The sequence below is a fragment of the Protopterus annectens genome, chromosome 1.part1 (genome assembly GCF_019279795.1).
Source record: "Protopterus annectens isolate FY-2018-M chromosome 1.part1, PAN1.0, whole genome shotgun sequence".
In the NCBI taxonomy this organism is placed as follows: domain Eukaryota; kingdom Metazoa; phylum Chordata; order Ceratodontiformes; family Protopteridae; genus Protopterus; species Protopterus annectens.
In genome coordinates this window covers 1,972,649,945-1,972,662,626 of record NC_056726.1, presented here as the reverse complement: position 1 = coordinate 1,972,662,626, position 12,682 = coordinate 1,972,649,945, and the positions used below count along the sequence as shown (strand labels likewise).

Sequence of the window (12,682 nt, the reverse complement as noted above, 5' to 3'; positions counted from 1 at the left end):
GGTCAGTGCTTGCTGAGCAATTTTCACATTTACACTTTTAGTGTAGCTCTTATGGTTTAAGAGTTATGGACATTTCTTTTCTGTATGGTATTACAAATGGATTATCTGAAAATAAGTTCAGGTTGCACTGTTGTTCCTATAGTGGAAGTAAGTAAGCAGGATTTTCTGAGCTGCTATGGAGTGAATGAGTTAATATGTCTTTCTAATCTCTATTAAATCAAGCAACTCTTCTCTCAGCTCATTCATAGCGTAAACTGACCGCATATTTTTTGTTCTCCATTTTCTACGGGCACATGTCATCCATTGCTCTGTCATATGGGAACTCACTAGCCTATCATTCACTGGGTCAGAGTTGCCACAATTTCCTTTTCCTTCCCTTTCTATCCAGCTTCAAGTGAACATTTATACTGGTTTCGTGTGGAAGGCTCCAAAATATCTTCATATGGCAACTGACGAATTGCTTCCTGTTCTACCCTTAATTTGGATGTCTATTGCTCTATCCTGCTGTAGTGCTTTCCGAGTTAGATTTTCTACACTGATTCCTTCATTTCTCAGACACTCCATAGCCTCAGTTTCTATTTCTTTAACTTCTCAATTACTAATCTTCTTTGCCTTATTTTTTTTTGTATTGTAAAGTTTTCCATGTCCAGATCCCTTTGCCTGTATTTCTCTTCAAATATCATTGGTGCTGCTCTTTTTGTATTAATTAGTTTTGCTTTCTCCTTTGCATAAATATTACACCATATTAAATCTCTTTTTCTTTCCCATGTCCATATTTCTTTTTCAGATGTCTCCTGATCTTCCTGTTTTCCCCTTACTTTGGGGGACTCGTTCCATCATGCTGTGATGTAACCTGTGTTAGACCTTCTACACCAAATCCTTCACTTCGAAGGAATTCCATAACTTCAACTTTTTTTTTAACTTCTACTTTATTAATCTTCTTTTCTACATTCCCTCTTTGGGATATTACCTTTTTATTGTGGAATTTTTAATATCTGGATGCTGTTGCCTGTATTTCTCTCTGAATATCTTTGGGGATGCCTTTTTTGTATTGATTTGGCTTTCAACTTTGCATAAATATTGCACCATATTAAATCTCTTTTTCTTTTCCATGTCCATATTCTTTTTTATACTTTTCCAAAAGCTCTATGTTTTGTTGTTTATATTTTCACACTTCCTCAACTTCCTCAGATGCTTTTCCCAAAGAAATCAAAGTTTCCTTGTCTATATAATGTTTTTCACAAATCTGTTGTATTAATGAACACAATTTTTTATTTGACGCATCTGACGTTTTTTCTTGTGGAAGCATTTTTCTTTCCTCCAGTTTTTCTCAATCTTTTTGTATATCTTGTATCTGGAAAGTCTGGGCTTTTTGCATAATAGTAACAATACATAATTTCTTTCTTATCCTCAGTAATCCATACTATCGTCTTTATGGCTCTTCTTTGGCCTATTAGTTTTTGTGATTTTTGTGGACTACTACTTCTTTCTACAACAGGGGAGGCCATCTTCCTCCTGGGCCTGGCCCCATTGTAGGAATGTTTCCATATTTTGAGGATTCTACACTGTAATTTTTTTCCAGTCCTGGCACCCGTGTGCCTACCAGAATTTGGCACTTTTTTTATCCTAGGTCTTGTGCACTCAGCTATCTTGTTAAATTTTGACCTACTTCTGTCCATGATATATGCTGCATAAAATACAGCCTATATATCAGTGTCATCTTGGTGAGATTTTGTGAAAAATAGGGTCCACTTTGTGAAGGTATTCAGCAATACTACACTCCTTTGCTTGCTGACTTATCTCTCCATTCGGACCCATAGAGGCTGTGTTTTTGGTATTGGAGAGGACATTTAAGACCTGCTCCTCAGAGACACTTGGTAGGGGGACAGGTTTTAGGTAATGCTTTGGGGTATATGTGGTGGGGATGGGGAGTGAAGTTTTCACTGAACCTGTCAGCCAGCAGGTTTACTATATCCACAAATTCTATATATGTAGTACCATTAACTACAACTTCAGTGTAAATCTGGGTCTTACCTTTGAGGTTATGGTTGTAACTAAAGAATGCCTTGTGATTATCCTTAGTTAGGAAAGCTAATTTGGATTTGTAGTTAGCTTTGGAGGACTTCACTGGGAGTCTTATTTGCTTGTTTAAGTTGAGGAGGTAGTGTTTTCAGTTCTGAGACCGTTCCTTCCTACTCAGACAGCAATTTCTTTCTCCTGTTGTATAGCCTGTTATTGGCAGTTGTCCACCAGGCAGGTTTGTTTTTCCTTGAAGATCTTGCTTTGGTTCTATCAGGTACAGCAGAGTCAATACAATCATACAGGTGCTTGTATAAAGCACTGATGTATAACTCGGCATAGGTGTCTGCTCTATCAGTGGGGGGGGGGGTTTGTGAAGCTATTTATGCAGTCACGCAACAGGTTGTAATTAGCCTTGGAGAAGTTTTTTAGTCTAGTTGTTGCTAAAGGGGGGGGGGTCTTGTGTTATAGATACTTTTAGCGAGACTGATTTGTGGTCAGATATCACCAGGGATGGCCACACACTGGGGTGTTGCAGCGGTCCCCATGTTGGTGAGCACCAGGTCCAGGATGCTCGAGTCCTTTGTGGGTGTGTCAAGCAGCTGGTCCAAGCCATGTGAGTTAAAGTCCCTGAACCTTTGGGCAAGTGAGTCAGAACATACATAATTTACCCAGTCTATGTACGGGTAATTGAAGTCACCCAAAACTAGGGTGTTTGGTTGTATCTTGATTGACTCAAGTAGATACACAAAGGCTGAGTGGATGTTCTGATTCATGGAGATGACATGTGTATTCCTCAGGCAGGCCTAACTCATGCTAAGAAGTGGGCTTGGAACATAGCCTCAAATTAAATGTCAGAAATGTAGCACTGTGACCTTTGGCAAACCTAGACACTACTGCTCCTGTCACATATGTGATGGCACAGTGGTGCAGCAGCAGCATTGTTGCCTCACAGCAATAGGTTCTCTGGTTCGAATCTCAGCTGAAGTACCTTCTGTGTGTAGTCTGCATGTCCTCCCTGCATTCATGTGGGTTTTCTCTGGGTACTCTGGTTTCCTCCCATGTTAGAAAGACATCCCTCTGGAGCATTTCTCCCTGGGTCTCCGCTGAAAATTGGCTTTGTTCCAAGTCAGACTTTCCCAGTTAACAAATGTGAAATAAAATAAATAAAATGTGTCATCCCCCTAATAACAGCTTTGTCACTGAGGATTTGGGCACCTTCATTCACAGTGAACTATTCTTTGACCAGCGTATGACTATTGTTAGGAAATCTTTTTAGACAGTCTAATCACCAGGAGTATATTTTCTAAGTCCAAGGAAGTCACCACCTCCCTCTACTCCCCCAGTATCAGACCAGTAATAAAATATAATGACCCTTTGGTATGTACTCGTTGAGGCATATGACACAGCTTGAAAGACTGCAGGGTTTCCTTCCCAAAAATCAAGGGCGTGTCCATCCGGAGTTACTCTGACCACCTTAAAGTACACTAACCTTTTTCCATTTCCTACAAACTATCAAGAGGAGATATCTGCCTTACCTACAGTTTTATGTAATCTCCTACACATCCACAGACCACTTCAACTCAAGAAACCTAAACTTCCAACAAAGCATAAGGCTGGCTAGATATCTTTCAAACAGAATACCTCTTTTATGGAATAGACTTCCCTTAGGTGTTAAGCAGAGTAGCTCCAAAACTCTTTTTAAGCATAACCTGGATGACAGGATGGACAATTGTAAGTACACATCCAGTCTGGTCCCTCTAGCTCTTGTGAAAATGGACCATAACTAGGTCAGGGTCTGGTATGAATTCAAAGCTTGGTAAATGAGTGGGGACTGTTGGCAAGACTACATGTATGTATGTATACACATACAAGGCAGCAAAAAATAAATATAAATGAAAAATAACACGGTTTTGAAAAGGTACACATTTAGAAAGCTTGAATAAATGTAAAGTAAAATAAAGACTGTAAATCAATAACAATTATATCCTACAAAAAATCTGCAACTGAAATGCAATAATATTAAAAATGTTTATACCACGTGAAAACAAAGCACCACCATTAATGATCAACAGGTGTCCTTTTTTTGCCCAGCAAGTTATGACTACTAGAAGGGTGTAAGTTAGAGCTACAGTGGTTATCAATGAACATAAACACTTTTTTTTTTTTTTTAACATTCAATTTTCGATTTTTTTTATCTATACCCTTGTGCTAGTTTATCAGTTTTTGTGTTGGCGATATATGGTCCATGTACAGGGTTTGATCATTTCCAGCCCATACAGCTCCATTCTGACATTTACGGAGAACTTGACCCCAACATTCACAATCATCTTCCCCTGTTGCTTTCTTTTGAGAAACTTCTTTCATGTGGAGTTCATAAAGGAAGACACACAAAAGGGGCATTGGCAAAGGATGTTTAGAGTTTTCCAGAACTCCACAAAATCTGACCGTCTCTCCCCTCACAGTAATGCCTGCCACAGCTGTTTTTGCTGCTGCTCTCTGCTACACTGTGGATCAGCCTAATGTAAAGCAATATGATAATAGCCATAATTTTTACCTGTGATTCTAATTTATGCCACAAATCACCAAGTAACAATTTGTTTCACTGTGAACAGCCTTTATTCTATTAAGCCACAATGAAAACAGTTATGTGTTTCAGGAGGTTCAAAGCCCATACAGCAACCATACTGCATGCAAAGTCATGCTTTTTCATTTGACTCAGCCTGAGAATCCCTTAACTGTGGGATGGAATGAGGGTCTCTCCTCTGAGGGCTTCCTAGTAGTGACAGTCAAGAACCAAACACAGCATGGAAGGAGGGCCTAACTCTAGAGAGAGCTCTGTCATGGGAGGCCAGACAGCATTGTCCATATTCCTAGGAAAAGGCACAGCAACATCAAGGGCTCACCAAACCAATCATGCAATTAGCAGGGTAGACCACTTAAGATGTACTCGGGGTGGACCGGAAAGCTTCTTGCATCTTGGGGGAGGTGTGAGTCTAAGGACCAGGGTTTACTCTGTTTCATCACTATTAGGATATCCCCAAATTTGGGTCTTCCAGAGAGATTTCAGGATACCTCACTATCATCAAGATCTGTCTGTGGTGTAGGAACTCTGGTGGAGAGTAAAGGCATTTCCTCTTGTACCTCTGCATTCTTGGTATCTACTTTATGGATTCTTCCAAGTGTTCAGAAAACGAGCCTCCACAGAAGGTTGAAATCCACAAAGACTTTTCAATGCTGACACCTGTTGAGATATGAATGGAAAAAGGACCAGTGCCAGTAGAGACTACATGGAACCACATTTGCCTTAGACACTCCCAGCAACAAAACAGGGCCTGAGCTGGCAACATGAGATGTGCAGGGAAAAGTCCTTCTCTAGCTAGCCAAAATGTAGAGGGGAAGAAAGGACACCAGGCTCAGTTTGCAAACCATCATCCTGTCCCAAAACAGATAAACTAAAGGCTCTGTACTGATCCAGTTAATCTCACTATCACTGAAGAAAGTTAGAACTCAAGATTCCAAGACAGTTCCCACTCCAAGAAGAATCTTCAGCGCAGGCTTAGGAAGAACTGAGATTTCCATCTGGGAGAGGCCAAAAGAAAAGCTCTATCCAGGATCCTGTGAAAACTGAAATTCCTGGGGTTTGAAGAAGAGTTCTTCCTAGCTATTTTGTGTGAAGGATGTCTGTCTGAATCTTACTGTCTAACTTCTACTGGCCTTCTTCATCTTATTTTTTCTTCCTTCCTTTTCTCTCTTAGGGTAGAAGACCCTTAAGTATCAACTTGTCTTTATTTTACTTTGGAATGCAAGATCCAAAATTCTTTTAAATGTCACAGTCAAAATTTCAAAGATCCACTCCCAAGCACACATCTGACAAATTATCTGTGTCCTTGGGAGGAATCCTACTACCATACTTTAAGCATTTCTGGAGGCTCAAACCCTTGTCTATGTTTTAGAAAAAAAAAATACTAGTTAAACAAAAAGTACTACCTCAACAAGAAATTTCAAACTTCTGCTAACTAGCAATACTGCCATGTTGCACAAAATTACTAGTAAAAAAAATGTCGCTATGTTAGAAGAAACTGAAACACACACACACACACACACACACACACACACACACACACACACACACACACACACACACACACACACACACACACACACCACAAACTACAAAAAATAAACCTCCAAAAGAAATCCTGAAAAAGTAAGGCCTGAAGAGAAGGGAAACAGTGAAGGCCCAGCTACAGAAATTAGGCCTAATGCAGGAATGGGGGAGGGGAAAGAAAAAAACTATTCTGACTAAAATGTTTAAAAAAAAAACTAAATAAACTTGATAAGCTTAGCTAGTACTACCTTCCAAATAAGCAGTCATATTAGAAAAATTTATTTGTCTCCCAGTATACACAGTTTAGTGAAGAATGCTCAAGCACTGGGTGATCCTTAAAATGTGATTAGCAGTATGGGCAGGAGCTCAAGCTTTGGAGAAATCCTAAAGTAGCCAGATTGTTTAGCACCTGCACTGACCAGCACTTTGCTAAAGTGGACAGATAAAGAACATAAATGTATAATGTCACTGTAACTGCAGGCCTAAAAAGGGTATGCATTTCTGCAAAAAAGTAATCTTTTTATTATTTCAATAAGTTGAAGAATAAAAACAAATCAATTTTTCATAAAAATTCAAGATATTGCTTTGCTTTAGGGTAGAAGTCTAATAGAGTGTTCCACTGATAATTATACTTGTAATAGTCTCTTAAAATTTCAAATAAAAACTTGAACTATTTTGGACTGGCATTTATATGCTATCAGAAAATAAAGGCAAATAAAAAAAGTACTAATAATCTTTCTGAGTAAAGTCCTTTAGGGGTTAAAAATCAACAAAAGTTATGCACTTACCATAATGCTAATTCTGTGTTGTCTTCTTCAGTCTGTCCCTCAGTCTGTATCCAAATTGTCTCAATACTTAAGATACTTGATTGCCCGCAAAGGACCTGCTCAGAGCCTTGTCTTATTTGCAGTCCTTGACTGTGTTTTGCGGTCATTCACAGTTGTTCCTTCCTATAAATGGCGTAGATTTATCAGAATGTATGGGGAGAGCAAACTTCAATTAATATTAAGGGGAAAGAAAGGGCCTCACCTTGGATCTACAAGCTGAATGTTGCTGGCATCAACTTGAGGTGAATCTGACATACCCATTAGTTATGACAGACCTAAAAGGCACCATCATATCTAACTACAACACGTGGGTTTCTTTTTGGACAGATATCTACAAGTAAATGTGTGAGTTTTTACATATAAATACATGTGCTGAACTGCTGGACTTGATTACAGTAGTAGCCATAGCCACCCAAGCTTACAATTTCAATAAAATTGATGCTTAATCTGCCATATGTAAGAAATGTACATAGCCATTATTATGCAGTAGAATATACAGACATATTTTCTGCACATTAAACCATTTGTATATGGTTACAAATGCAGTTAAAATTACCTTGATTGTCCTATTAGGATCAAATCGAAGAGCCTTCTGTTTACAGCAAGGATATATTCCGATGCCAGGAGAGCCCTGATCACACATTACTCCTGGATAAACAGCTTGCTCTGGATGATACTGACAGTGAGGAAGATCAGTACATGGAAACGGCTGGAGAAAATGAAAAAGCACACAATTTGTTTCTGTAGTTTTTGACTTCAGGAAACTTTCTGCTATGACAGAGAAATGAAAAATGATCAGTTAACATACTGTGATATTCCTTTAGCATACTGCACCTTTCAAAGGAGTAAGCAACCTGAAAATAAGCCTTCTTGCTACTTATCAAAATGTTTTCAATTAGCCAGATTGGTATTGCTTATGTAATTCTTATTATTACCCAATATTGCAGTTTTATACATTGCATTTAAAATTCCATCCACAGGTTCTTAATACGACTACAGACTGTACCTTTTTCTTCATTTTTCCATGTTGCCTGCACAAGTGTAGTAACATACTTTCACCACAAGAAACATTCAGTCCCCATTAGAGTACAAAACAGCATATGCTACTCACAGTCTTAAATTTGCAGTCTCAATCGGCTGCAGCTCTATTTCAATGTCTAAAAATGCTGACAGATATATTAGGTTGACAACTGACAAAACTATCAATGCCACAATGATCTTTCATTATAAAGTATCTCATAAATCAACCTAATCACACTGGAAGATCATCCAGGGAAAGTACAAGCAAGAAAGCCTAGTCACTGCTGAGTCATGCTGAATGCAGGCCACGGTGCCATTTAATGGTCAATGTACTTTATACAAGCTCAATGCCTAGAAAGGCCTTCAAAGAGCTTCCCACAAAAAATGTAGGATCAAACACTCTTACTACCAAGCCAACAATCCAAACTGTTCTTAAAAATATTTATCAACTCTGATTTCCTAATACTTAATGGAATACTATTTGACCAAATACAGGCTCTATCGTAAAATGAGTTAAACTACACAGATCTACCAGTCATCACCTCAACTAAGGTAATTAATACTCCTGATATATTATTTAAAGAATGTGTCTTCCTGTGAATACTTACAGTTTCACCAAATATTCAATCAGTAACGCATTTAAAAATGGTTATCAAATCACCCCTAATCAATGTATGCTTTACATTATATAATGATAAAGATATAAATCTTTTTCTAGAACTTGAACACTTCATAACAGATAACCTCATTTGAATTCTTTCCAATCTACACAACTGAATAGTATTATGCACACATAGATACACAGTACTCAATTTGTTTGACTGCAGTTTTATAAACAGCAAACAAAACAAGCCTCTCCCTACTAACTACAGTCCTAAAAATATTACTCATTTCAAAATACCCCCTAACAACTTCCATATGTGCTTCCAATTTCAGATCTCAATTTTAACCCAAGATCTCTATTATCAGTGATTTATTGAATTAAGGATTACCCAGGACAAAATGCATAAGACAGATCTTATTAAACTTCATTTCATGATATGAAGTGTGTGAATATAACTTATCTAGGTAAGATTAAAGACAAAATTGATCAGATATACCAGAGATTATAATACCAATTTTAGAATAATGAGCATATTTACTTAACCAAATATTGCTATCAAGTAGGAAAGCTAAACATAAAAATGCTGAAAAGAATAGGGTCCAACACAGAAACTGGAGGGACACCTGTTTTATTCAATCTCTATTTATATACTGAAGAACTCATCTTACGCTATATTTCAATCCAACCAACCACTTTGTATCCATCTAATCGCATAACTATTAATACAGTAATCTATTAAGAGTGAAATAATGTAGTCTAGAATCAAATGCCTTAGACATATCCAAATATATAACACGTACATTTAAGTCAGCATCCAGTGCTTTACATAAGGAGCAATAAAAAAAGTATATTTGTACAACATGACCTCCCAGTAACAAATCCATGCACAGTAATATAGTTAATCACCCACCATAGCAGTAATATATTCAGAAATCACCATTTCAAAACACTTTTCCATAATACTTGTGAGACTGATAAGTGTACATAGATCACCTCCCTTCGGCACGAGAACAAATGCCAGTTTCCAAATATCAGAAACATATCCTGTCTCCAAGGATTTCTGAGAGAGATAACTCAAGGACAGAGAAATATCCCGTATAATGGCTGCAGTTCAGCACAGAAATATTTTGTAGTGCTCACATATCAATGTTTTACAGTACACAAGAAATCAGATTCAGCCATGGTAAAAAAAAAAAAAAAATCCATAACTATCTTATTGTTCTAAATAAATACAAACACTGCACCCGCTAACACTTATTTAATGTTGCAAAAATACAACACATACATTTCTGCAAATGGATAAGCCTCAAAATGTTGCACTCCCACACCCCTATAACTTTACTGACTCAGATGTTGATCAAATTTGGGGCAATGAGCGTAATTCTCAATTTTAATTTTAAAATGTTTAAATTTTAATTTTAAAATCATTGCCAATAAAATAAAAACATCCTTTACAAACAATTGAAATTACCCTTGCTTAATTTGACACTACTACACCACTCACCTTTATCATCAACCTCCCTTTTCTCCCATTTTCTACATGGGGTTGGGGTATCATGTCAACTGTAACCATCTCTGTCTATTCAATCCCACTCTCCTACTTTCTTTGATACTCATGCCTGACTTTCACAGGTCTTCTCTCACACAAACCATCCACCCCTGTGCTGGATGCACTCGTTTCCTCTTGCCTTCTTCCTGTCTATCCGAAATCATCTTCACCAGATTATCATCTGCTTTTCTGCACACGTGCCTGGACCACTGTAATCTGTTCTCTTTTACCTTTTCTGCAATTGCAGCTACTTCAGCTTCTGCTCCAATGTCCTCATTTCTTCATCTTTCCTGCAGTGTGTATTCTGCCACCAGTCTTAGACAGTTCATCTCCATCATCTCTAGCTTCAACTGTTCTGCCTTTACTGCTGAGGTTTCAGTACCATGCAGTACTACTGATCACATCCTGATTTGTACACTTTACTTTTCAACTTCTTTGGCATTCTTTTGTCATACACCATCCCTGACACTCTGTGCCAGTTGGCTGCAGCACCTCTAATTCTAACTTTGACCTCCTCATTCAGATTACCATTTTTCCTCAAACCCATCTCAGATACTTGAAGACATTACCCTGTTCCACAATTTTCTCTTCTACTCTCAGTTCTCAGCTTCTTCTGATTTTCCCCATTTGCTGCCATTGCAGCTGGCTTATCTGTACTCAATTTCATCCCACGTGTCTTCACTTTTGCATTCCATTCTCCTATCCTTTGCTGCCGTTCTTGCTTACAGTCTGCCTGTAATAAAACATCATCTGCATACTGCAGCTTTGCTGATCTGTTTGCTAATGTAGTCCATCACTAGCATGAACAGCAGAAGGTTCTCAGCAGAACCCTGATGCATACCCACTCTCACAGAGAACCCTTCTATGAGACTGAATACTGCATGCGTGAGTCATTGGGTCCTTGTACATAGCTTGCACTAATTCTACCTCTGTTTCAGGGACTTAACTACCATAAGATAGTCCAAATCAGCTTTCTTGGGACCTTGTCATATGTTTTCTCCAGGTCTCAGAATGCCCAGTTGGACTCTTTCCTCAGCTCTAACTTCTTCTCAGCTATCTGTCTCATTGCAAACATCAGGTAAGTTGTGCTGCATCTTGATCTGAATCCAAATTGCTCATCTCCAGTCTTAAAAGAATATGCACAGTAGTAGGAATTATCAATCATCCTCCCTAGAACTTTCATCCAGTGTGATAGGACTTTAACACCGCTTATTATGCACAGTTGTAAACGTCCACTGTTCTTGAACATTGGCATTATTAGTATACTTATTCTCCAGTCATCTGGAATACACCTTTCTCTCCATACTGATATGGGTTCTCACAGGAGCCATTTCTCCCCATCTCACCCAACATCTTTATCGTATATGCCGTACCCTCATATGAGCCTGTTGCTTTCCCTGACTTCATTTTCCTTGGTGCTATTGTTACGTCTTCTAGGGTGGGCTCCTCCTCTTCTTCATCCACAGGCTCTCTCTCTCTCTCTGGGATTTTCTCCATTCAGAAGCTGTTGGAAGTACTCCTTCCATTTGCCTTTGATGTCTTGTGGACTGGAGAGCAGGCTGTTGCTGGCATCTCTTATGAAGGTTGTCTTTCTTTAACTTTCTCTTGCAACCTGATAGAGTTTCTTTGTGCCATCTATTCAGTCAGTTCCCAGAAGAGGGTACAGTGCCTCTGATGGCTTGTTCTTTGCTATTGCAGCTCCTCTCTTAACCTCTTTGTTAGCCAGCCAGTATTCCTTCCTAGCCTGGACTGTCTTTCCTATATTTTCTTCCACTTGTCCCTACACTCCTTTATTTTCATGATTTCCTGGACTTCTGCATTTCACCACCAGCTTTCCTTACATACCTTGCTTTCATTCCTTGCTTGTCTGCTTATCTGTTCTATATTTATTCTATTTTTATTTTAAATTTGTTTACCGGGAATGCCCAACTGGGCAAGAAGTGTTTTCAGTGGAAGCCCAGGGAGTAAAGCTCCATTACAGTTAATCTAATAAAACTAAGAACAGTAGCTAATGATTAACAGTAGAAAAAAAATAAGTAAATAATCAGAGAAAAATGGTAATTTACATATAGTACAAAGAAAGTTACATATTTGAACACAAAGTAAAGCACGACATATCTTCAAAAGACATGAGTAAATCAGTATTTTATGTTCAACATAGTAATAATTACAGAAAACATGATAAATGTTCCTATTCAACAATAAGATGAGTTTGCACTGACAATCCATAGGAGATAAAGAACTCGGAGGACAAATAAAGTCTACCAAAGCCAAATTTGAGGTTAGGTTTGGCCTCCCAGGCCATGGACAACTACAAAGCATTCTTTAGCTATGTCTGCAACCTCAAAGGCAATACACAATTGTGTGCAGAGCTCATTGTAAATGGAGCCATTTATACAGAGCCAGAAGACACACCAAACCTGGCTGATAATTCAGCTCCAACATTACCCCTCTCTCCCCCTCAACCTTCTCTCAGGAAATATCATCAAATATAGCTCCCCATACTATCACAAGGGAAGAATTCCTTAATGCTCTCTCTAAGACCAAGATCA

At 38.4% G+C, this 12,682-nt stretch overlaps 1 protein-coding gene across 1 annotated transcript in view; it reads right to left on the bottom strand.

Moving 5' to 3' along the window:
• Positions 1–12,682, bottom strand: part of LOC122813118 (uncharacterized protein KIAA1841-like) — a 1,352,705-nt gene that overhangs the window by 742,141 nt on the left and 597,882 nt on the right. The window contains exon 7 of the mRNA XM_044085254.1: positions 7,514–7,666. Within this exon, the coding sequence (XP_043941189.1) occupies positions 7,514–7,666 (153 nt within the window). The remainder of the gene's footprint in view (positions 1–7,513; positions 7,667–12,682) is intronic.